Source organism: Xyrauchen texanus, chromosome 48 (genome assembly GCF_025860055.1).
Source record: "Xyrauchen texanus isolate HMW12.3.18 chromosome 48, RBS_HiC_50CHRs, whole genome shotgun sequence".
NCBI classification, from domain to species: domain Eukaryota; kingdom Metazoa; phylum Chordata; class Actinopteri; order Cypriniformes; family Catostomidae; genus Xyrauchen; species Xyrauchen texanus.
The window spans coordinates 23,990,750-24,016,255 of NC_068323.1; the positions used below are offsets into that span (position 1 = coordinate 23,990,750).

Sequence of the window (25,506 nt, forward strand, 5' to 3'; positions counted from 1 at the left end):
AATACTTCCAGAACCCAGACCACTGAAACCAGAGACCTTCTACAGTGATTCTAAACACTTAGCATTGAATAGCATAACACGGCGGTCCCACTGACACTCTTGGCTGTGCACTGGCGAGGAAACAAGAGGCCAAAAAAAAAAAAAGAGACAAGAGGCCATTTTTTTATGGATGTCTATGGAGAAAGTGCTTTAGTGTGCCGAATAAACTGCTTTTGTGAGGAAACAGATCATCACTTAGTAAATGTACCGCCTGTCAGTAAATCTTCAACATGTTATACACTAAACAGTTATTTTGGAATTAACTATGTGTGGAGTTTACTACGATACAATTCCTGCTTTATAAGAGAAGCCGCAGATAGATTTGCGACAGACAGTGGTCAGTTTACGGCTCTCCCAATTCATTTTTATGGTATACGCAAACGGTAACTTACTGTCGTAACAAGCTAGTAGCCCGTTAAACGCGGACATTGTATGTAAATCCAAAAAAGCTCTCTACAGGCTGTAATCCCGCCAATCGCTGGACTGCTCTCTTGTGCTCATCGCCATTCCACTCGCTTCTAATTCTACGACCATGATCGAGCAGAAAAACTGACCGGCCGAGTTAAACTGAGGAGCGAAGGTAAGTTATAAATCACCATTTGTCACTAGTACAGAGGAAGACAAGCTTTGCATAGCGATTCTTCACTGGTTTAGGAGACAAATATTCAGAGAGCTCGAACCGAAGCAGGTGAGTGAATGTGTCAAGCAAGAAGAGCAACTGTCAGTGTCGGCACCAGGATGAATCGCTTAGGGGGGCATTTGACATTTCACACATTGACGTTGTTATAACTATAGCTACTGTAACTCGACTAAAATCACTGGGGGTGTTTGGGGATGTCGTCATTTACCGCAATTAAAGATGGCACGGTTAATTTAAGACAAGAAATGATTTATTTGCACGTGGCAAAAACGCTATATACGTAATATATAAATTAATAATATAAAGGAGTTTTTCGTTGTAAGCCTAAACGTGAAGCTCTCGCATTTATGCCTGGCTGGTGGTTACTGGCTGTTGTTATGGTTACGGACTGAACGTGAAACTGCATATTAACTGAAAAATATAAGAAAGGCATTCGATCTACCAGTCTCATAACCATTAAAAGGGACTTAATCCATCTATTTGGGAGCATTTTAATAACTGGCTGAAGACGATTGGATGTAATACAGAAGTCACATAAAGGTACGCGTCCTACAAATGGGACAGAATGTTCCACAAGTCCTCAACAACAAACTAGTGAGTTGATTATTTTTGGCTGTGGTGCTTTTAAAGGGATGAATTTAATATTTAAGCATGCTGTGTTAACGTGTAGTTACTTTCAGCATGATAAACTTAGAGAAGTTGCATCTCTATTCATCCTCATTATTTAAAACATTGCTTGTGTTCAAATTAAACGCATTGAACAGTCAAATTATTTTTCTGTTATTATGCATAATCCACATGTTTATTTGTGAGATGTGGTGGACAAATTAAAGAACAATATTTGTATGGCATGTGCTGCTGATTCTTTGGTGTGTTGTCTGACAGGCATCAGATTTCTTTAATAAACTGTTGCAGAAGAAAACCCTGGGGGATGTCATAAAGTAGGCATACATGTTGCACACCTCTATTCACCTAAAATAAACTTTTGCAGTGACTCCAAGCTCTCCAGGCACTAGGGCTGCTCGATTATGGAAACAAACATAGTCACGATTATTTTGGTCAATATTGAAATCTTTTGGAAAGATGTTGCATTTATTGCCATCTTTATGTTTGAGGCATTTTCAGTGGTGATGTTGATTAGCTTTTCCTCCTTTAAACCCCATGCAGCCACAGCTTCCTTTAGAATATGAGCGATGTTTTGACCCATGTGGTCTTCGGGAATAAATGGCATTTGTTGACATTTCATGTTGAAATTGAAATCCGCATCAATGAAATGTATAGTGAGGCTAATATATGGCTCCATGCTTCAGCTAGACCATAGGTCAGTAGTAGTGGCGGCGAAGTACCCTCCGCCATCATCTTCAATCGCGCTGATTTTTAAATGCCACCAGATACCACAAACAGGACCTCGCTGACTATTGGCTGAGTGAGTTTAGCTTTCGGCAGGGGCGAAAGGGCACGTGTCATTCAGAGCACAAGACAAAATAAGAGTTTACTTGCAAAACGTTATGTGCAAAATAATAGTTTTTTTCCCCATTTACATTGTTTTGTGATCGTTAGGAGCCGAAATCGAAATTGCATTCAAAATTTGATTAATTGCACAGCCCTGCCAGGCACTGTAGGATGCACCCAGGATGTAGATAAGCAGTGTTGCTCTTTGTTGGAGCATCTCTTTTTATCATGAAGTGCCCTCGGGGTAAAAAGAACATTTTATTTGATTTTCTATCAAAACACTAAATAGCATCAAAAACTACCACCGGACTTTTCTTAACAACTGATGATTACACTGTAAAATCTATTTAGCTGACCTTACTTAGAAAAAGCATGCAAACCGATTGCCTTGAAAAATCAGTCAATGTACTTATTTGGTTCAAGTCAACTAAACTTAATTTTTTTAAGTAACGTTGACTAGTTATATGTAAACATAACTCATCTGTGAATAAAGAATTGTTGTTTTGATTTAATTATTTAAATTGGGTTATAACTTGTCTTATACTGTGTAAAGGAAATTATCTCTGGACTCTAGGTTAGCCATAAAAAAGAATGGCTAAAATGTAACATGTTCACCAGAAGCAACATTAATCACCCTTATGATGACTTCACAAAAATCTAAATTATTAACCAGCTAAAACAATATAACAACAATAGTGATAAGAAATATCACTATATACTTTTTTAAATACATTAAAAAAAAAATTAAAAAAGTATTTTTCTATGCAATTCCCTTGTTTGGACCAAATATGCATAAATTATTGTAGAGCAAGGGCTTATGGGTGTTCCACACAGCTGCAATTTTGTACTTAATCATTTTGAGTTTGTAATACTCAAAGCCAAAGTTTAAAGAATGTAAATATTTGAGTTACGATTCCAAAATATGACATTTCAAGTACTGTTTATAGGGCCACTTATATGTTTTTTATTAATGACAACTTTAGGATTTAGAGAGTAATTGAAACTTAATTAAAACTAGTAAGAATAGGGCAAATTTAAGCTTAAGTTGAGTAATCAATTTGTTTTACAATTTGAGATTACTATTAGTATTTACAGTGGGGTACAACGGGGCTGAAGGCTCCATCGATTTTATTTTCTTCCAAAGCACTGACTAGTAACAAAAACTACCACAGGACTTTCCTAAACACCTGTTTGACACTGTACACTGCAAAATGTTCCTGATCCATGAGATCTTTGTGTGTGGTGTCTAGAGGTTAAATTTGAGGTCATTTGATCAAATTTTTATAATTTCTTTAAATGTTGCAAATTTATGTAGCTCATGAAAATCCCTGAAATTGACACATTTCTTTTGAGACAAAATACTTATTTATCAGTTTTGTTTAAGGTTATTAAATCAAACATTTTTCAATAACTGTCCAATAATTGTAAGGATAGTAATTGGGGTAAAAAGCCCCCTATAAACACTTTGTTGTTTTTTTAAGGGGGGAATAGATTTGTTATGAAAAATGTTCAAAGTGGACTCATCCAATCATATTGGAGAACAGTTTGTTTATAGAATACTTGAGATGTAATAAAATGCCAAATGTGTTTGAAATTAACAGGAAATGCTTGACGTTTTGCTGAAGTAGTTATTTTGAGTGAGCATCATCTTAATTTGTCACTCAGAAAAGCATCTTGCTGTCTCAAAGTATTTTGTATTAGTTGACACATTGTGCTCTATAACTATTCCCCTCTTTCTACACGGTATCACTTTAAACCCAAATGAGGGAACCTCACCACCTTAAAAAACTGAATTTTCATTGAATCAACCTTCCGTTATAATTGTTTTCACACAAATTATGTTGCTCCATCAATATTCAGTAAAAAAAAAAAAAAAAAAAGCCCTGTTGTACCCTATGCTCCTATACACAGATGGGCTCTTTGTGATATCTCTTAGTCTTTTTTTCCTTCCCCTTTGCCTACGCATCACGTGGCTTGTTGAGTGTGTTACCGTGGAGACATAGCATGTGTGGAGACTCACGCTATTCTCCGCGGCATCCACGCACGACTCACCACACGCCCCACCGAGAACGAACCACATTATAGCGACCACGAGGAGGTTACCCCATGTGACTCTACCCACCCTCGCAACCGGCCAATTTGGTTGCTTAGGAGACCTGACTGGAGTCACTCAGGATGCCCTGGATTCAAACTCACGACTCCAGGGGTGGTAGTCATTGTCAATACTCGCTGAGATACCCAGACCCCCTGATGTCTCTTAGTCTTGATAATTAACGATGTGTTTAAATCTTTCAGAACCCCAAGCAATAACTGTTAATATAAAAGAATATATCAAACCAATCATGCAGTGCGTCTTCATATATAGACTCTCTCTCTTTCCTAGCGTTTGTCCCGCGAAGGTGCAGGGTAGTCCGCATTGCGATAGCACTACATGTGCTATCACAATGTAGTGCATGGTAGCATACAATAAAACAATACATTTTGTTTTGAAGCAGTTTTGAAGAGAATAGTGAATTATAACCCTTATTTCTCACAAATAAGATTTATTTCAGAATAAATAAAATGATATGCCAATTTATGTCTGTTTTTATTTCTTACTCTAGTGGACAATTCAATAAAATAATCGTGATATAACGAATTATTTCAGAATTAAATGTTAATAACATCAAATAATATCCACATTTTTCCTCTAAAAAAAAATTCCGGCCTCCTATCACCCCCTTGTTACCCCTTGGGGGTCCCTGGACCCCAGTTTGAAAACTCCTACCTTAAATGCCAAAGTATACTTCAGTTGTCTGTGTTGCTGATAGCTCCGCGCACAGTATGTTTGGCGCAAATTTCATCATCAGCACAGTCCACGCATGGCCCAGGTTTTCTCGTCCCGTGAACCATCCTTGTCTGTGCGCATTGACGGAGTTGATTGTACTAAAAGAGGATCACAAAGCATATTGCACATGCCGTCAAACACGTTCACATTCGCTCGAGGTCAGAGGAGTTTACTTTGAAATGCAATGCGGTCGAACGGGTGTGAAGCAATCCGGAATGCAGAAAAGTGAAGGATACCCAAAGTATATCTCACGACACAAGCTACATTTATTTGGGGGGGTTTTGATAAAGTGTACATTGGAAAGAATATCTGAATGTTCTGTTAAGGTGTGAGAACGTTTGGTGCATATCTATATGTACAAGGGCCTGTTGAGTAAACCTTGCATATACACAAAATGGGCATTGCCATTTTCCAAGCACACTTTGGGATTTAAAAAAAAAAAAAAAAAAACTTGGTGAAATATGCGTGCACCATCCGCACACTCTTGACTGTGCATTGGCGACTCTCAACTGGACAAGTAATAAACTGGATGGACTGATTATAAACTCACTTTTTATATAGTAACACACATTGAGAATGTAAAAGTAAGTAGTTGAGCACTCAAATCAGAAGTAATGCTTTTAATGACAGTGAGGATTATAAAACACAGTGACAACCCCGTTTGTGGTCCTGAAAAACATTATGAAAAATAACGTACAAAAAGATACGCTTACACATTGTATTTATTTATTTATTTTTAAAAGGCTGTGTTCTGACAATGTCAGATATGTTTTACACCGCAAAAAAAAAGAATCTAACTTTTAAGAATCTATAAAAATAGGGGCCTGGGTATCTCAGCGAGTATTGACGCTGACTATCACACCTGGAGTCACGAGTTCAAATCCAGGGTGTGCTGAGTGAATCCAGCCAGGTCTCCTAAGCAAACAAATTGGCCTGGTTGCTAGGGAGGGTAGAGTCACATGGGGTAACTTCCTCTTGGTCGTGGTTAATGGTTCTCGCTCTGAATCGTGGAGAGTTGCATGAGCCTCCACATGCTGTGAGTCTCTGCATGTCATGCAAAACAAGTCACTTGATAAGATGTCTCAATAGAGTAACCGCACCACCACGAGGACCTACTAAGTAGTGGGAATTGGGTATTCCGAATAGGGGAGAAAAGTGGGATTTAAAAAGGATCTATAAAAATATTCTACAATTTTTTTTTTTAAATTACATGATAATCAAAATTGCATATGTGAGTGTAAAGGGATTAATGGAAAGGAGGCGGCGAGAACTGGCTTGACAATATAAATAATAGTTTTAATATAGAAATAAACCAAAAGACACAAACACACACATGACCGTAAACAATCTCTCTCATCACACCACCTTTCGCAGTCGGACTTTATCCCTCTCAGAGGCTTAATTAGCCTGATAAGGGACCGGGTGTGCAGCATCACGACCCAGCCCCGCCCTCCACCCTGTCACAGTGAGGTTTTATGCTTAATACAATAAAAAAATAATGTCCCAATGTTGTGAGAATAAGACACTTTAATTATATAAGATATATTCTCTGCAAACAAGTCTTATGTAAACTAATCTTGTTTAATGAATGTTTCGATATTTTTCACTAAAACAAGACAAATATTAAGAAATTATTTTTAACAACAACATTTATTTACTTGCAACTTGTAGGCTTCAGTGTGTGTATTATCTTCTATAGTTTTTTTGTACAGTTAAAAGCGGTGGTATCACATGTCTGGATGGCAATATGGTATTTATAAGCAGATGAGGTTATGCATATAAAAACAGGCGTTGTACGTTCAATATATGGTTATTCTGGGGTGGGCTATAAATCACGTGCAAGTACGCAAAATATTCCGCTAATTGGGTTTTCTAAATGAAGTTTGCACAGGTTCTGGCGTACTTACAGTTTTATAAATCTGAAAACATTTGTGCACAAAAGTCAGATTTTGTGTACACGATTTTTAGTATTAAGTCTATGGCAAGTTGTATACATGAGGTCCTAGGTCATATTTCTCCCCAAAATCAACCACAAGAAATTATATTTATTACTATAAGAAATGTTCACTCTTAATGGCCCATTTTTAGGGCCATTAAGAGTTGCCTTGTACACACAAGCGATGCCGAACCGCAGGAACGAGTGAGATCGACATGCCCCGCCTCCGGCTCAAACGCTTCTCTGCACACCCCGACATTTACCATGATGAAATCAACATTTCTATTCATTTTTATATATTATTTTAATTAGTATTAAAGGAAATGTTAAGAGTAGAAACAGGAAATCAGATGGGAAAAATTCTTATTAATGAAATGCATTTTACTTTTACTATTCCCATTGTTTGCAATGATGATTCTCATTACCGTAACACATATATTTTTTTACTTTATTAAAGTAAAAATTATGCTTTTGTACAATTTACTTTTTCAGTAAAAATCAGTAAAAATGAAAGCCAGTACCAATTAAGTACTGCTAATGTATAAATGCAAATGATTTATATAAGATGATTTTTTTTCCCATTGCTGTTATGAGAATTGGGTAAATAAGAAAAATCTTTTAATTTCAATATGCAAAATATAAATTCTCATTTGTTTCTTTTGATTTTGAAGTAAAATAGGACCAGGACCTTTTCTTGACAGGTTTTGTGAGAATCACCCGAAATGCAAGAATGATATTAATATTAAGAATGATAACATCTACAACAACAATGCAAAAAAAAAAGAAAGAAATTATACATTTTCTTTATTCAAAATGTAACTTTGTTTTTTTTTTCATTGATTTTGAACACATATTTGTGTTTGTGTGTGTGTGAGAGTGTGTGTTTGTGTGTGTGTGTGTGTGTGTGTGTGTGGCGTGTATTTATCACTTTGTGGGTACCAAATGTCCCCATAAGGATAGTAAAACCCGAAATTTTTGACCTTGTGGGGACATTTTGTCGGTCCCCATGAGGAAAACAGCTTATAAATCATACTAAATTATGTTTTTTGAAAATGTAAAAATGCAGAAAGTTTTCTGTGAGGGTTAGGTTTAGGGGTAGGGTTAGGTTTAGGGGATAGAATATAAAGTTTGTACAGTATAAAAACCATTATGTCTATGGAAAGTCCCCATAAAACATGGAAACACAACATGTGTGTGTGTGTGTGTGTGTGTGTGTGTGTGTGTGTGTGTGTGTGTGTGAGAGTGAATGAATGAATGAATGAATGAGAGTAATATGATCTGTATTTGTCAATAATATAATAAAGTCTTCCTGCAGGACAGCGATTTGAGATGTTGCCTGATAAAGATGGACCAAGTGGAGGAGGAGTTGTCCAGGACAGCACTGGGAAAGAAGACCCTTCAGTGACTCTGTTCAGAGAATACCTACGACTCAAGACCGTCCACCCAGAACCGGACTACGGTACCAGAGAGACATTCAACATGTCCTGAAACAAGAAGGAAGTTTAGCTTAACTAGGATTAACCTTTGCCCAGGGATCCAATGCACATGTGATGTCTAAAACTGCTGTCTAGCAAGGCAGCTAACCAGGTTTGACATGTGTCACAAAGTCCTGACAGTGTGGACTGACTTTCAATGATCTACTTGACAGCAAAGTCCAGCTGTTAGTCGTTGTGTTAAATCACTGATTTAAGACTATAAACCTGGAGGAGGGTAATCATTATAGATTAAGAAGCTGAGCTCAACATAAACTAGAGGAACACTTTCACATCTGAAAACGGGTCATTCAGACTCTACAGTCATTTCTTATTTGATAAGTAATGGTGGTATTGTATTTAAGTACAAATGGTATTACCAATTTTTGCAACCTGGTCTCATTGAATCATGTTACTATATTATACCTACATTTAGGCATCGGGCGAAGCGAAATTGCTGGCCGCCGAAGCAAATTTTATAACATAAAGCGCAGAAAGCAAGATAAATTAGAACTAAATATGCTTCTCATGTACGTTGATGTGCACAGGGTGATTGAAGACTGGTATCACTCGCGTGTCGCACGAACCGCTGAGAATCTCTTGTGCAAATGACGTGTTCTTCTCTATCCTAATCAGTGTTGATAACTATTTCTCATGGGACGTCACCAAAGGCTCGCCGGCATGTCGCTAAATGTAGCTAAAGCACGTGACGATGTAATTTATTATGTAAGATATCAAATTTACATGTGTAAATGAATTGCCGTAAAGAACTACGCCAATTCTTTAAAGGTGTAGAACCATATGTTTGTTTGTTTTTAAATTAAACTAATAATTTAATCATTCGGATTTAACTAATCATTTAGCTATCACTAATTGAACTTTTAATTATTATTAGTTTTTACTTATTTTGTTTTGTAATTCAACTATATTATTGAACAATGACAAAGTCCAAAACTATCCTAGCATTAGCAACCAGGGGTAGGCAGTGGTGTCGTGTTGGGAATGTTTTTTTTATTAATTATTTAATTGATCTATATGCCTATGTAACAAGGTAAAAGGGAAAGGAGGAGGAGAGAACCGGCTTGACAATATAAATTATCAATTAATAATGAACATAACCAAAAAGACAAACACACACACAGATGTCGGACAGCTGTCCGTAACACTCTCTCTGTTGCACTGCCTTCTCCTGTCGGCCCTTATGCCTGGGCCGGGTGTGCGGAATCATGACCCGTCCCCGCCCTGCCACATTCCTCCCTCGTTATCTCAGGCCAGGGAGCCCCCGGTATGACGTACCCCTCCCCCGTCTACCTGGATGAGGGAGGGGACAAGGGGAGGGAAACCAAAAAACGTACACACTGTAGTGGCGATGTCCCAAATTAAAAACTAATATTTAAAAAGAGAGGGAAAAGGCCAACGTGGAGCGGCAGCGGAAGAGAGAGAGAGAGAGGGAAGGAAAAAATAAATACATTTACTCTCCGGTTGTCCAATACGCCGTAGCTTGGTCCTCGGCTACTCCTCCACCCTCTAGCAGACGACAACCGTGCCTCTTCGGGAAAATTAGAGGCAGTCCTCCTGCCCCTGGCGGACAGAACGCCCCGCCGCATTCCGGTGGATGGAAGGGGTCTCCCCTGGCAGCGGTCCTCCCATTTCCGGCGGTCGGCCAGGAGCCCCTCCTCCCCTCGCGATCGGCGGCCGTTCCTCTGCTCTCAGGCGGCCGGGCTCCTCCGTCCCTTGGCGAATGGCCGTGGCTGCTCCTTTGGGGTGGATGGTAGTGGCGAGGACTCTGCTACGGCGCATCCCTCCTCTTCCTGGGTTTCAGCACTTGTAAAAGGGAAAGGAGGAAAGAACTGGCTTGACAATATAATTGATAATTTAATAATGAACATAACTAAAAAGACACACAGGTGTCAGACAGCTGTCCTTAACACTCTTTCTGTTGCACTGCCATCTCCGGTCGGCCCTTATCGCTGTCAGGGGCTTGCTTAGCCTGATTAGGTGCCGGGTGTGCAGAATCACAACCCGGCCCTGCCTCGCCACAGCCTGATAATGCCTCACTTGAAGCTGTTTTGGAGATAATATGTAATATATCTTATTTTTGAACATATCTGTTGTGATGCTGAAACATCAGTGTTTATTGCTTTTTGACAGTGACACGTCATCTGTTGATATCACTTATCTGTATACTTTATTATAGATCAGGGTTCATATCAATTATCTCTCTCTTTCTCTCTCGCCCTGCTTGATCATTTCTCAATGCCCCTCTAATGCTGTAGGCTGACTTTTCTTCTCTAAACCGAGAGCATGCACTTGAAATGAGGTTGAGATTGTCACAACAAATGCCAACAACATGAAAGTTTGTTAGTCATTCGATTTATAGAACATCCTTATGCACATAAATCCAACTGCTGATGGCATGTGGGGGGGCTAGAACTGATTAGACCTGATGTTCTTTTGTGTCGCCAGATGTGGAAGAATGTCACTAAAGCAGACTACAAAAGTCACTACAATTGTTGTAGTCACTAGACTAATGTGAGCTCTGGGGACAAAATAGCACACCTAGAATCACCTAGAATCACATGCTGGCCTTCCCTCAATATCACGGCGCAAAACAAACCTCATGTGACTCATTTGAATTGTAATTGACTATTTTAAAGCGCTATGGAGCAATTCAACCATTTGACACGGCTACAGCAATGATATTCTGAACAGCACTGACAAGGGAAAGAGAAAACACCTGCACCAGCATCAATTACAAGACTTTTCACATCGACAACACCCTTACTAACATTTATCCCTGTAAACTTTAATAGATTTTTTCATTACAACTGTGGTAGTTGTTTTAAAGTTACATTTTAAATGTGTTTAGGCTATTATTTTTTCATAACAAATAAACCGTTTATTTTTTAAGAAAGATTACCTAACTAACAACCGAGGAGCAATCCATGGTCTTCACTATGGTAAACACAAGGGGAAGTAGGCTACAATGTAGAATAGAAATTATGAAGAAAGTCATGTGTAATATATTTCCTGTTCTAATAATGTTTGATATTAGGAAATATAGGTTTGGATTCCTAAATTATTAAGAGTCTGATAAAAGAAAAACTATATCTGTTATGAAGTACTAAACCAATTTTTAAGCACAGTCCCAAATCAGTAAAGTGGTTTACTCATGAATATTATATTTAGGTTAAGTTAGTTCAGTTTACCACTGCACCTTGAAGTACAAAAAAATTCTAGAAGGTTCTAGATGCTCAGATAAACAAAAATAAATTATATTCATTACAAACATGAAATGTAACAACAAATCTTAAATATTAATTGCAATTATGAAAAAATAAAAATAATAAAGTGCATCGCGATGAACGTGTACGTTGGCCAATACCAAAGATCCAGGAAAAACACTGTGTATATATCAAAGTACCATGGTAGTGGAGGGGGGTATGACAAAAATCTTATAATTTTGAGGTATATTATTAACAGTCATTTTTGTTGGAAATATAATAATATATATAATAATAAAAAAAAACTATTGTCGGGGGCACATATGGCGAGATTACCAAAATAATCAAATTTGACAGAAAAGATCCTGTGGATGCTGTGGACAGATAATTTGATATGCCATTTCACCTGCTTTGAGCACTTCTGCAAAAATAGGATTTTCTTAAGTTAAAGCGTCAAAAATGTATAAAACTTGGCTTGTTACGAGTGTTCTCTTTACAAATTTGAAAATTGCGCTCACAAGACGAAGGCTATTTAGTCATATAAGCCATGCAAAGCATATTTGCTTATATCTTTAGAAAGATTCGACGTATCAAAATTCTTGTGATAAATTTATGTCAGGAGAGTCTGTAGATGATATATAAGTTTTGTGAGAATCGGGCAAACAGCCTAGGACGAGTTTGAAAAATTTGGTTTTCCGAATAAATAGAAATTGTAAGCTTTGCTGCTTGGCCCCCTAATGATCATATGTAATGACTGTTTGAGATAAACGCGACAATTCAACAACTTAAAGCAACTGAATGTTGCTTCATTTATCAGCCCTTCAGTTCTAGTTTCTGTCTCGCTCTGTATTTTTGCATTACTCAAAGTTTCATTGTTTCACATGTAAATAACGTAAAGAAGTCCTCACCACTGATAACTACACAAAACGTCTGCTGCAGTGTAAAGAGTATAGCAGAATCTCTACCAGTTTGCATTTTACTACACTGAAATAAAATTATGTTTTGGATTTACTTAAAGGGATAGTTCACACAAAAATGAAAGTTCCCTCATTATTCCCTTACCCTGATGCCATCCCAGATGTGTTTGACTGTCTTTCTTCAGCAGAACACAAATTAAGATTTTTAGAAGAAGATCGAGCTCTGTCAGGTCCTTATAATGCAAGGAAATGGGTGCCAGCACTTTGACGGTCCAAAAGTGAACTTTGTTTTTTGATATACACAAATGGATCAGTTAATTCAACTTGTAAAACAAATATGATGTAACAACTAATAGCATGTTGTTTCTTATTAACATTTATATTATTGTTTCTACTTAATTCATTCAATGAATCAGATGCTGCTTTAAGATTCCTGGACCAGATTGCAGAGGAGCTGGGTTTACCCATCAAGAAAGTGGAGGTAAAGATTTTAGGGTCTATTAATTGTCTCAGTGTCCAAACCAGTTAAAATGTGTAAATGACAGTGTTAAAGACACAAAAATAACTATATGAATGATGAACACCTCTCATACCAACTCCTCTCAGGTGTGTCCCGGTCGAGTTGTTGCCATCATGTCGTGGGTCGGCACCAGGCCAGAGCTGAGGTCCATTGTGCTCAACTCACACACTGATGTGGTTCCAGTGTACGAGGTATCCTTTACTCTACCAATCAAACAGGGTTGGGCAAAATTCAGAATTGAAGTGTGGATTTCAATTGAATTGTCCACAGGATTTTGAATTACTATTCAAAAAAATTAAACAGTCACAAATCATAAATAATTCAAACTTGTAAGCTGCTTTATGTTTCCTGGCTCCATTTGGAAGACTTTGGAGTAAATTTGAGCATTCTGAGAAATTTGTGTTTTCCCACCTTGGTTCAGTTAATTTATTAAATATAATTTATTTCTATTTTCATATTTAAGATATACAGTATAAATGAAATACACATTTCTAATGTGACTTTTTAAACATTGATTAATATCATCTAATGTTGCTGGCAAAACCCTGAATGTTGTGTGCATGATAACGTCTATGGATGATTCATACTGAAATTGTAAACGTATTATTACAGCAGTTATATGATTTTCTACTTTTGTAAATACAAATTACAATTCTGCATCCTGTTTTCCGCCTCCGCTCAAATACAGGAAGTGAATTGGAATTTAAAGCATTCTCAGTTTACTTCTGAATGAAACAAAACTTGTGCTGTGTTTCTGTCTTCTTCAGGAACACTGGAAATATGATCCGTTCGCTGCTGTTAAAGACTCCGATGGCAACATCTATGCTAGAGGAACTCAGGATATGAAATGTGTGACAATACAGTGAGTTTGAAACCAATTATCACTTGACTCATGTTTGAATCTGAAACTGATTCAAGTTACAAATGTAACTTTTTCTGATTATACATTTTCTATATTAGAAATCTAATTCTTGCTCATCTTTGCTGACATTTGGTCCCTGCAGGTACATTGAAGCGATTCGGAGACTGAAGGCAGCTGGGAAGAGGTTTCCGCGCACTATTAATTTAACGTTTGTCCCAGGTCAGAACTCACAATCATGCTTATGGACTTTAGTCAGAGTAGACGTCATAGAAATTCCTTCTACTTTTGACAAAAATTAGATAAAATGTTGTGTGTAAATCGTTCATAGAAATTTGTTCTGTTGTGTTCATAAAATAATTATGTAGATTTTTTAACAAAAACAGAAAAAATTATTGGGTAAGTTACTCATTAATCGGTTCTAATTTGAACTGTCATCCAACAATTTTTCGTAAAACCTTTCTGCTTGTGTTTTTATAATCTTTGTTTTGTACATTGTCATATTGAATTGAATGCGACAATTTACTTTTCTTTAAAACAAGCAAAAAAAAATATTTTAAGTCATTTGTTAATCAGTGCTTACGTAAATGGTCGCTCACAATTTACGTAAGTACTTTTGTAAAAAAATATACACAAATATTTAACTCAATTTAATAGGTGTCATTAATATAACAAAAGCAGAACATATTTCTGTGTAAATCAGCTGCAAAAACAGTGTTAGGTACATTGTCGCATTGAATTGAATGCGATTGAATGTAAGAACGCAAGTAGAAAAAAAAACTTTACATTATTAATTAATCTATTTTTTATGTAAATGGTCACTCACAATTTACATAGGTGGTTTTGTGATCAATTTACACAAAAATGTAACTCAATTTAATAGGCCTCATTAATGTAACACAAGCTAAATGAATTTGTGTAATTTGTTCGAATAACCATTTGTTCTGCTTGTGTTCTTAAGAACATTATGTGCGTTGTCGCAGTGAACTGAATGCAGCAATTTTCAGAATGTTTTTTTAACTCAAGCAGAAAAAGTTATTTGTTGTCGAATTGTCCATAGTTATTCTTGCAACGGTAAATAGATTAAAGAAAATGGAGAATTTACTTAAGTGTTAATTTTGCGATCGATTTACACAAAAATGAGTTCAGTCGGACAGATCCATTCATAAATCCATTTTTAAATTGACTTCATTGAATTTAAATTGAATGCAACAATTTACGCAAGAATGGTATATTTGCATTGCGCTATGTACGAAAGTTCAAGCATGATGAACTCGCCTACGAATTCAGATGATGAGAAGACTTCTTACCAATAGAGGATTGGAATGTCAAAAAGTCCCGTCATAATTTTTTATTTTCTGATTTTAAGTTCTGATGACATGGCTTATTTTCACAACCCATATTATACTGGAAATATTTTGGGTGGACTTATTATTAATGTTTCATTGGCTGAACGATCATCCCCAAGATACACAGTGATTAACTCTGATCACTCTGTCAATGAATTCAGACTGTTCCTCACATCCTCACTTTCCTTTGTCTAATTAAATTATGTTGTCTACCCTGACTAAGTCCGTTGGTGCTTTTTGTACAACCACACAAACTAGTCAGTTTTGCAGTGCTGCATTAAAAGCTATTTTCCCCAAAATTTGCCTTTTTATACTCTTTACAGATGAGGAGGTCGGTGGTCAAAAAGGAATGGAAACATTTGTGAAGCACCCTGAATTTCAGAAGCTCAACATCGGTTTTGCCCTTGATGAAGGTAATCAAACCTGTAGAATCGATATGTTTATGGCATTACCTGTTTTGCAAACCTAATTCGTTTATTGAATCGAATGCTAAAACAAGGCAGACAGCACATGCAAATAAATGATGCTATCAATTTTAAACAAATAAGCACCAACAATAATGAGACTTTTTCCTAATTTATTTCTTCATGTAGGTTTGGCGAACCCCACCAATGCCTTTACTGTCTTCTATGGAGAGAAAAACCCCTGGTGTAAGTATCGATAATCCTAGTAGTCATGTTTACAATGCATATTAAATTACACTTCCGGCGCATGCGTCAAGTGCAAGGTCATGATCGTGCCTAGGAGACTGTTGATGACAAGATTTATAGTGAAAAAGAAGTTACTTTTTGTTCTGTTTTTACCCAAAACAACTGAATCGCTTCAGAAGACGTGAATTAAACCATTCAAGTCATATATACCTTCATGCTGCCTTTATGTCCTTTTTGGAGCTTGGAAGTGTGGAACCTTTTGACTTGCATTGTATGGATGTATCCACATCTATCCAAAATCTTCCCTTGTGTTCTGCAGAGGAATGAAAGTCATAATAGTTTGAGACGGCATAAGAATGAGTAAATGATGAGCACATTTTTACTCACCCTCGTGTTTTTCCAAACCGATATACTGAAACTTCTTTCCATGGAACTCTCAAGGAAATTTTAGGCAGAAGTACAGCCTCAGTCACCCTTCACTTACATTGCCTTTTTAATTTATTACGTACAATGAAAGTGTACTACTGTTTTGTCCTGTAGGGATCACAGTTCGCTGTCCAGGAAATCCAGGTCATGGCTCAAGATTTGTGGAGAACACCGCAGCAGAGAAACTAGTGAGTGTGTTCACAATAAAAACTAGATTAAACATACTGTAATCTGTAGTTGGGGAGTTGAAATGATGTGTCATTTTACTGTTCTAAAAGAAAAAGGCTGCTCGTTTTTTCTCTAATATTTCATAATTTGGCTGGACAGCAAAGAATGCAGATTTTGTCTATAAACCTGAAGCTATCTATTTTAATATTTTAGCAATTTCTGGTCAAATGTGGATAGAAAATATTGTAGATATACAATTTGGACTGGAGTACACACACTTTTAGTATGAAATATATGCTAACTTTTATACATTAGGCTCTTGGTCTTATTAACAAATACGAAATTATATTTTGTAAATAGAAAAGTAATACATTTTTTATTTATTTAAGTTTTTGTTATTTTAAATGACAGTTACACAAGATTTTACCACTCAATTCTTATTATCGCAACACAAAAAAGATGGTCGTTATGATATTCTCATTAGTCCAACATGAATTTTTTAAATTTTAGTTGTTGAAAGTATTTATATAAAATAGAAATGTCATGGATCGGAAGCAGGACTCAGATGTAAGTAATACAGTTTATTGAAGAACAAAAATAAAAAACTCCCATAAGGTAACACAAGGAAGAGGCAATACATGTGCATCATCATGTGACAACTGTCAAACTCACACACAAAACAAACTCACATGGCGAAATGCCGAGCGTCAGCGGAACACACACACACACACACATCAGTTGGGTGCAGCCGAATGGCCCGGGATCCCTACAGTTCTACAGTGCCTAGAAGAAGGCAGGCGCATTGGTAAGTCCAAAAGGCATCACCAAATACTCACAAAACCCAGTGGGTGTATTGAATGCTGTCTGCTGATAAGTAGAGGATACCCTATCCTGATCCTCACAAAATGGTAAGCATTGCAAAGATCCAAATTTGTGAACTCGTTCACCCCTCGAACAACTCGGAAGGCTGAAGACATCAGAGGCAACCTGTTCTGAATGATGATGTCATTCAGCCCCCGATAATTGATGCAGGGTCGCAAAGACCCATATTTCTTGCTCACAAAGAATAATTCCGCCCCAGACAGGGACGAGGACGGGCGGATGAGGCCGCTTGCCAGCGACTCATTGATGTATCTCTCCATAGACTCTCGCTCAGGTACGGAAAGAGAATAGAGTCTTCCGCGAAGAGAAGCGCCAGGGAGGAGATTAATAGTGCAGTCGTATGGGCGGTGCGGAGGCTGGGAAGTGGCCCGCCCTAATATCATGATACACTGTCGGGACCCTGACAGATCTACCTCCTCCCCCTGAAACACAAAGGCAGAGGGAGAGACAGGAGACAGTGCGGAATACAAGCAATGAGAACAAAAAGACCCCCGTAACAACATTACCAGCCCAGTTAATGTGTGGATTTTGCTTTATCAGCAACGGATGACCCAAAACGATAGGATTAGAAGCAATCTGTAGCAGATAAAACACAATCTCCTCCTCGTGGTTGCCTAAAATCCTCAAATTTACCAGGACCATGGCTTGAGTAATCTGCCCCAGAGAGGAACCGCTGATCGAGCAGATGCTGATGGGTGGCTCAACAGGAACCACAGTAATTCCCCACCGGTCAGGAAGCTGCACATCCAACAGGTTACCGTCCACCCCTAAATCAATGAGCGCTGTCACCGATCAGGAAGTCTGGCCTCATATGATGATGGCAGGCAGAGAGGTGTGGAGCATAGGAGATGAGCTAGACTTGGTGGTGCTCACTTTTCCACAGTAAGCACACAACCTGAGGCAGTGTCGCCACTCCCTCTCTCGCTGTGGTATTGGGGTGTGTCTAAGCTGAATGGGCTCTGACTCCATACCTGCAGAAAGTTAAGGTGAGGGATCATGGACAGGATGTAGGGAAGAGGAGCGAAGATCTCGGCGGTGTGTCAGACGGTTGTCCACTCTTATGGCCAAGCTGATGAGATCACTGAGGTTGTCGGGCAGCTCTAGATTGAAGAAGATTGCATTCTTCACAGCCTCAGACAGACCTCCGAAGAAAATATCCCACTGAGCCTTCTCGTTCCATCCACTGGAGGCTGCCAGTGTCCGTAATTTGGAGTACTCTGACACGGCCCACCACCCTGCTGAAGTTCGGTCGGATGCCGAGCCGCCTCCTTCCCATGAGCATCATGATCAAATACCTTGGTCAACTCTGAAGAGAACTTCTTGAACGATTCACAGCAAGGCAGATGGTTCTCCCAGGCAGCCGTTCCCCAGTCCCATGCCTGCCCCGCCAGGTGCAAGATGACAAGATGAAGATTTCCTCCGAAGGAAACAAGGAAGATTGAAGGGAAAACACCAGGGATCATTGGGAAATGAAAGCACAACACCCCTCTGGTTCTCCTGAAAATGGTGCAGGAGTATTGAGGCAATGTTCTTTGACAGGTGCCAGGAGGGATTCAGCTGCTATGCTGGTAGTAGGAGTGATGCTGGGTATTGAAGTGGGAGAGGAGAGACGAAGGTGGAGAGCTGGGAAACAATGGTTCTACAAGCCTCATGTAAACCCGCAAGTAGCTCAGAATGTCGTTCCAGTAGTTCTCCCTGCTGGGCAATTGTGGAGCGGACGGGATCTATACCTTGAGTCCATGATGGCTGGATTTTCTGTCATGGATCGAAAGTGGGACTCACATTGAAGAAACATTTTCTTGACAGATTTTTAAAATGAAGAGAAAAGTGTCACAAACTAGTTTTTATGTGTTCATATTACTTGAGAGACAACATGACACATTTCTGCTTTTATAAATGTATTTGACACACAGTAGAACTATTTAAAAGAACTAGTGATAACAAAAAAGCTGATTAATAATGAAATTGATTAGTGTTGAAAAACTGTTGACCACTTACAGCATCTAAAAACATAAAATAAATAAAGTCTTGTTGAAAGCAAAACATAATTCATGTTCATTGTCAAGTACCCAGTTCTTCTGTTTGTGATGTGTCTGTGTTGCGTTCACAGCGACGAGTTATAAACTCATTCCTGGAGTTCAGAGAGAAAGAAAAACTTCGGTGAGTCCTGCTTTATTCAGAAGTTCACTTTTAAACAGATGCTTGAAGGAATGCTGTTCAACAGAAAACAGACACCCATCTGTGTTTTTTTTTTTTTTTCAGGATGAACACCAGTGAATGTTTTACACTTGGTGATGTCACCACTGTTAACATGACAATGGTGAAAGGAGGTGTGGCTTACAATGTCATTCCAGCAGAAATGGATGTGAGCTTTGATTTGAGAATCCCGCCCACTGTCAACCTACAGGTGTGTATCTGGATTTAAAGGGTGGTTCACGAGGGAAATGTCACGCATCCTACTGAGCAGTGTTTTTCATTGATATTTCCTTGTAAACATACCTTAGATGGATGTTTTTGACTGTCATAAATCCACACTGTTTTTTCAGCATTTTGTGCCATTAAGTGCCACATTTTTTAGACACCACGTCGAGTAAGAAGTTAAACTTATAAAAATGTGACTCTCATTAGGCTCTGTCTTGCAGTTTTAAAGAAGTAACGCATCCTGTGTGAACGGCCCCTTACATGAGCAGCTGTATTTCTAGGGCTGTCGATTTAACTTGTTAATTCAGTGGGATTATTTATATAAAAAATTATGTGTTAAAGAAATCATTGCAATTAATCATGCCCCCTGGACCGTAATAAGGAATATTCCTACCATCGGAGCAGTTTAAGCTTAACACACCGCCTTCATGTTTTGTGGGTCCCAGTCTGCAGGGGGCAGTAAGTGCAGCTATACAGGCAACAAACTGTTCGAGCTTCTTGTAACAATCAACACTTATTCTTGAATCAATACTTTACTAGTCTGCCACAATAATGTATTTTAATTATCTGAATTATTATATTTCATATATATTATATATATGGCTGACGGCAGCGGTTCCTCCGCTTCCTAGTGGACAGTGCATTCTTCCTCCTTCCTGGGATTCTGCACCAGTGTAACAAGTTCAAATGAATGAGGAAGCAGGAGATGGCGATTCCAAATCAGGCATGTCACATTTATTGACAAAATAAGTTAGTTAGTTTCAATGCTCAACGATATAGCTTCATATAACTTAAATCTTCAGCATCGGCCAACACACACAAACAGCTTGTCAGCTGGGCTCTCTCTCTCTCTCTCACACTCTGAGGACTGGCTCTTTTATTTCCTGCCGCATTCACGATTCACGTCGGTGCCAGGTCAGAATGAAATATTAAATTGGAAATGCGACCCCAACTATCACTTCAGCAAGGGTAGACAGTGAATCATACTGGGAGTCTAGTAAAATATCTGCCTGAGTTTGGAAGTTAGTTTTCACAACAACCAAGAGAACCAAACTTTGACGTAAAACAACCTTGTGGATGCACCGATGCTGGAATTGTAAGAGATTTGTGTAATATGTCATTCTGTAGGAGTTTGAAGAGCAGATAAAAGCTTGGTGTAAAGAAGCTGGTGATGATGTGACGTATCAGTTTGCACAGGTTAGTTTCAATTGACATCTACAAACAACATAAAGTATTGTTCTTACTGTCTTGTCCATTTGTCTGTTTTTTATGTATGTGCCATGAGGCTAAATTAGTTGCTTTACCTCTAACATTACCCAAAGTATTATACACGTAACAATTCTAAATGGGCACAGATGAATACAGATATAAAATCCATAACATCTGTCCCAAGTTTGACAAACCAACATAATGAAACACATGGCTTGATTTCAAATTTGTGGTTTTTTGCTGCTCCTAAGAAACACATGGATCAGAATTTGACATCCACAGATGAGAGCGACCCCTGGTGGCACGCCTTCAGCTCTACCTGCAAAGCCATGTAAGGAAATGTACAGCAATACATGTTTCTGGGATTTTGTGAGCCCATATTTTCAGTTGTTCTTGAGCAGATATGTGACTTTGTCTGTGTAACAGGGATATGACTCTGAACAAGGAAATCTTCCCTGCCGCAACCGACAGTCGCTTCATCAGGGAAGTGAGTGAATTTCACTTCTGTATGAAAGAGCAAACAGCCTAGCTCAACATTTAAAAGAGAATCTACTGAAACTGAAAATACTTCAAATATATGAATGTTGTGCAGTGTCGTATTCTTTTCTATGTATGCATTTTTACATGCGTGTTTGACTGTGTGTGTGTGTGTGTATATACATTATGTATATAGATAATGTAAAAACATGTATATGTGCAGCCACAGATAAATATGTATACACTGGTGGCCAAATGTTTGGAATAATGTAAAGTTGTTTGCTGTTTCGGATGGAAAATATTACTTTGGTGAAATAAAGTGGCATTCAACTGCTCACAAAGTACAGTCAGGACATTACTGATGTAAAAAACAGCACCATCACTATTTGGAAAAAGTCATTTTTGATCAAATCTAGACAGCAGCATCACTCCAACGCCTTATCCTTGAGTAATCATGCTAAACAGATCATTTGATACTAGAAAATCACTTGTCATTATATCAAACACAGTTGAAAGATATTTGGCTCATTAAATGAAGCTTAACTTTGTCTTTGTGTTTGTTTTTGAGTTGCCAGAGTATGCAATAGACTGGCATGTCTTAAGGTCACTATTAGGTCAAAAATTGCAAAAAAAGAAACAACTTTCTCTAGAAACTCATCAATCAATCATTGTTTTGAGGAATGAAGGCTATACAATGCTTGAAATTGCCAAAAAAAAAAAAAAACTGAAGATGTCATACAATGGTGTACACTACAGTCTTCAAAGACAAAGGACAACTGTCTCTAACAAGAACAGAAAGAGATGTGGAAGACCAGATGTACAACTAAACAAGAGGATAAGTACATCAGAGTCTCTAGTTTGAGAAATAGACACCTCACATGTCCTCAGCTGACAGCTTCATTGAATTCTACCCGCTCAACACCAGTTTCATGTACAACAGTAAAGAGAACACTCAGGAGGCCTTATGGGAAGAATTGCAAAGAAAAAGACACTTTTGTAACAGAAACCCAAGACGAAAAGGTTTGCCATTGAGCTTTTGTGGGGTCAGCTAGACTGTAAGGTGTGTGAGAAGTGCCCGACAAGACAGACACATCTATGGCAAGTGCTACAGGAAGTGAAGGGGTGAAATGTCACCTGATTATCTGAACAAACTGACCAATTGAATGCCAACAATCTGCAAAGATGTCATTGCTGACAGTAGTTTAAGAAGTTCTGAACATTTCTTTATTTTTTCAAATTGTAATAGTAATTTTTAACATTATTAATGTCCTGACTATACATTGTGATCAGTTGAATGACACTTTGGTAAATAAAAGTACCAATTTCTTTCTATAAGAGCAAAATCTGTAAATTATTTCAAACTTTTGGCCGCCAGTGTATATATACACTGCAAAAAATAATTTTCAAGACAAGTATTTTTGTCTTGTTTTCCTGTAAAATAATGTAAACATTCTTAATAAACTTTATAAACATTAAAATAAACTTAATTCAAAGGGAAAACAAGTTTATTTTGCTTTTAAGTCTAAAGTTCAAATATTTTGTCAGATTTGTCTTAAAACAGGTCATATTATCTTATCCCATATTGCTTGACAATAAATAAATCACGTTTTAAGAATGTTTTGATAATTTTACAGGAAAACAAGACAAAAATATAATTTTTTGCAGTGTGTATACGATTAGTCTCCAATTTTGAATCATACATAACAGAAATTCTACACATATTTAATATTGAATCCCAAAAGTTAAGTTGCCCATATATTTATAGAGGAAATGGTGATTTTGGTGATTGGTGATTGGTGATGTGCCACACATTCTCAATTGGAGACAGAGCAGGACTGCAGGCAGGCCAATCTAGTACCCACACTCTCTGCTTACACAGCCATGAACTTGTAATCCGGGCAGTATGTGGTTTGGTGTTGTCCTGTTGGAAAACTAGTTCCGAATTAGCATGATCTCCGACCTCTCAGACATCACTATCTTAACCATAATGTGGCTGTCATGTACATCATCACATGGGCTTGGGAATACTTTGGCAAACCTTTGTCAGTCAACACCATTCACCGCTGCATTCCACAGATAATGCAGTTAAGTTTACTATGTAAAGGAAAAGCCATACATCAACACTGTCCAGAAGTTCTCTGGACTCATTCTCAACTGAGATGGAAAATAGAACAGTGGACATATTTCAAATGGAATGGAAAAGGACCATACAAGCTTTTATCAGCATCAGGTCCAAAAGCCAGTGTCTGTATGGGTCAGGGGTGTGTCAGTGCCCATGTCATGGGTGACTCACATATCTGTGAGGGCACCATTAATCCAGACAGATATATAAAAATTTTGGAGCAACATATACTGCCATCCAGCACCATCTTTTCCAGGGACAGCCCTGCATTTTCTATCAAGACAAATTCAAACCAAATACTGCCCGGATTACAAGTGCATGTCTGTGTAAGCAGAGAGTGCAGGTGCTAGATTGGCCTGCCTGCAGTCCTGACCATCTCCAATTGAGAATGTGTGGCACATTATGAAGCGCATTAGATGGCAACGAAGACCCCGTACAACTGTGCAGCCTTCAATTTATAATTGATTAATTTAGCCTGTTTGAGTACAGTTCATCTCATTTCATTGTATTTTTATTTATTGATTGCAACATTTCATGATTAATTATATCAACATACAGCTGAGAAAATTGTATATATTACATTTCAAGACATTTTTCATATTGCATTTTATGTCATTTTCATTTAAATCCATTTATGCTCACATTTCATTGTATTTTTATTAATTATTTAGTAAATGTATTAATTAGTTATTTTGTTTGTTATATTTCTCCATAGATGAGCTCCTATTAATTAACATGCCTTTCTGGTGAATGTGATGTGACGTGTGTATATCTCTGTTGTTGTAGGTGGGTCTTCCTGCCATTGGTTTCTCTCCTATAAACTGCACCCCCATCCTGCTTCATGATCACAATGAGTACCTGAACGAGCAGGTGTTCCTGAAGGGCATCCAAGTGTACGAGAGACTTGTGGCTGCCCTCGCCAGCGTACCACCTCTAAGCGGAGAAGTGTAGATGCATCACTCCTTCTCTCTTTTAATCAATCTCTCACACAGCTGCTTTCCTTGCGATTCTAAGTATGGTGCTGATTTCGCACATATCAAATAATGTATCCGCCATAACACCAAAGACTGGGCAGACCCCGTGAAAGGAAGATCATGTTGCGTTTGCTTTAATAAACTCAGGAGTTGCTTTTTTTTTCAATAATGTCTTCACAATGTCCTAGAGATGCTTTTAAAGTCTTAATTGTCACAAAGTTATATAAACATAGTTGTTTTAATCACTTCAGATTATTTTTTATTAAATGTATAATTTAGATGATTTCCGAGACTTGACTAAACTGTATATCTGTCTGCCTTAGATGCATTATGTATTTTAATACAAATTGTTTTAATGCAAACTAGTTATACTGTATACTGAAAATGTGTTTGCAGATAAGTCATTGTATTGTGCATCAAATTTCATGATTTCATTTCATAGGACGTCACACGTCTTGTACGCAATAAAATTGCTTAATTTAGATTGGTCAAACACAAACCATATTCATATATATATATATATATATATATATATATATATATATATATATATATATATATAATTTTTTCAGTTTAGTTCAAGCAAGCATTCAAAGTGATGTTTTTGGAAGATATGAATCAAAATCTAAGCAGTTGACTGGTAATAAGTTGCCTATCTAATTAAATAAAATGACCATATATAAAAGCTGTCTGAAGTCTCTTATTTTAAGTACCTTAAAGTTGTATATTATTGATTTAATAAATTCCTATGCATTTTTAGCATATTTATAGTATAATTTAAGGCTGTCAATTTAATGCGTTAATTCAGTGCAATTAATAATATAAAAAATATCATGCCCCTAGACCATATTAAGGGATTTTCACCTTCATGTTTCAATGAGTCTCTGTAAGCAGGGGCAGTCTGACACGTGTTCATTGAAGCTAAATAGATTGTGCCCCTTG

The 25,506-nt window shown here is 37.6% G+C and overlaps 1 protein-coding gene across 3 annotated transcripts; it reads left to right on the forward strand.

Moving 5' to 3' along the window:
* The first annotated feature begins 454 nt into the window (after positions 1–454).
* LOC127639863 (aminoacylase-1A-like) lies at positions 455–25,234 on the forward strand. 3 transcript variants are annotated; one of them, XM_052122160.1, is made up of 15 exons: positions 455–619; positions 8,210–8,353; positions 12,924–12,988; positions 13,114–13,218; positions 13,795–13,889; positions 14,032–14,108; positions 15,559–15,648; positions 15,829–15,885; positions 16,426–16,499; positions 19,472–19,521; positions 19,624–19,768; positions 20,911–20,979; positions 21,243–21,322; positions 21,418–21,478; positions 24,377–25,234. In XM_052122160.1, exons 2-15 carry the CDS (start codon positions 8,224–8,226, stop codon positions 24,539–24,541), a joined length of 1,263 nt encoding a protein of 420 aa, XP_051978120.1. In that variant the 5' UTR covers positions 455–619; positions 8,210–8,223; the 3' UTR covers positions 24,542–25,234. The 3 variants fall into 3 exon arrangements, with proteins under 3 accessions (XP_051978120.1, XP_051978122.1, XP_051978121.1); XM_052122162.1 differs by having other exon boundaries at positions 478–619; positions 8,199–8,353; XM_052122161.1 differs by having other exon boundaries at positions 614–727.
* The last annotated feature ends 272 nt before the right edge of the window (positions 25,235–25,506 follow it).

Coding starts and splice junctions, on each gene's coding strand:
- LOC127639863 (XM_052122160.1), top strand. CDS start 8,224: ATGTTGCCTGATAAAGATGGACCAAGTGGAGGAGGAGTTGTCCAGGAC. Junction 13,219..13,794: donor ATGTGGTTCCAGTGTACGAG/GTATCCTTTACT, acceptor TGTCTTCTTCAG/GAACACTGGAAATATGATCC. Junction 16,500..19,471: donor ACACCGCAGCAGAGAAACTA/GTGAGTGTGTTC, acceptor TTGCGTTCACAG/CGACGAGTTATAAACTCATT.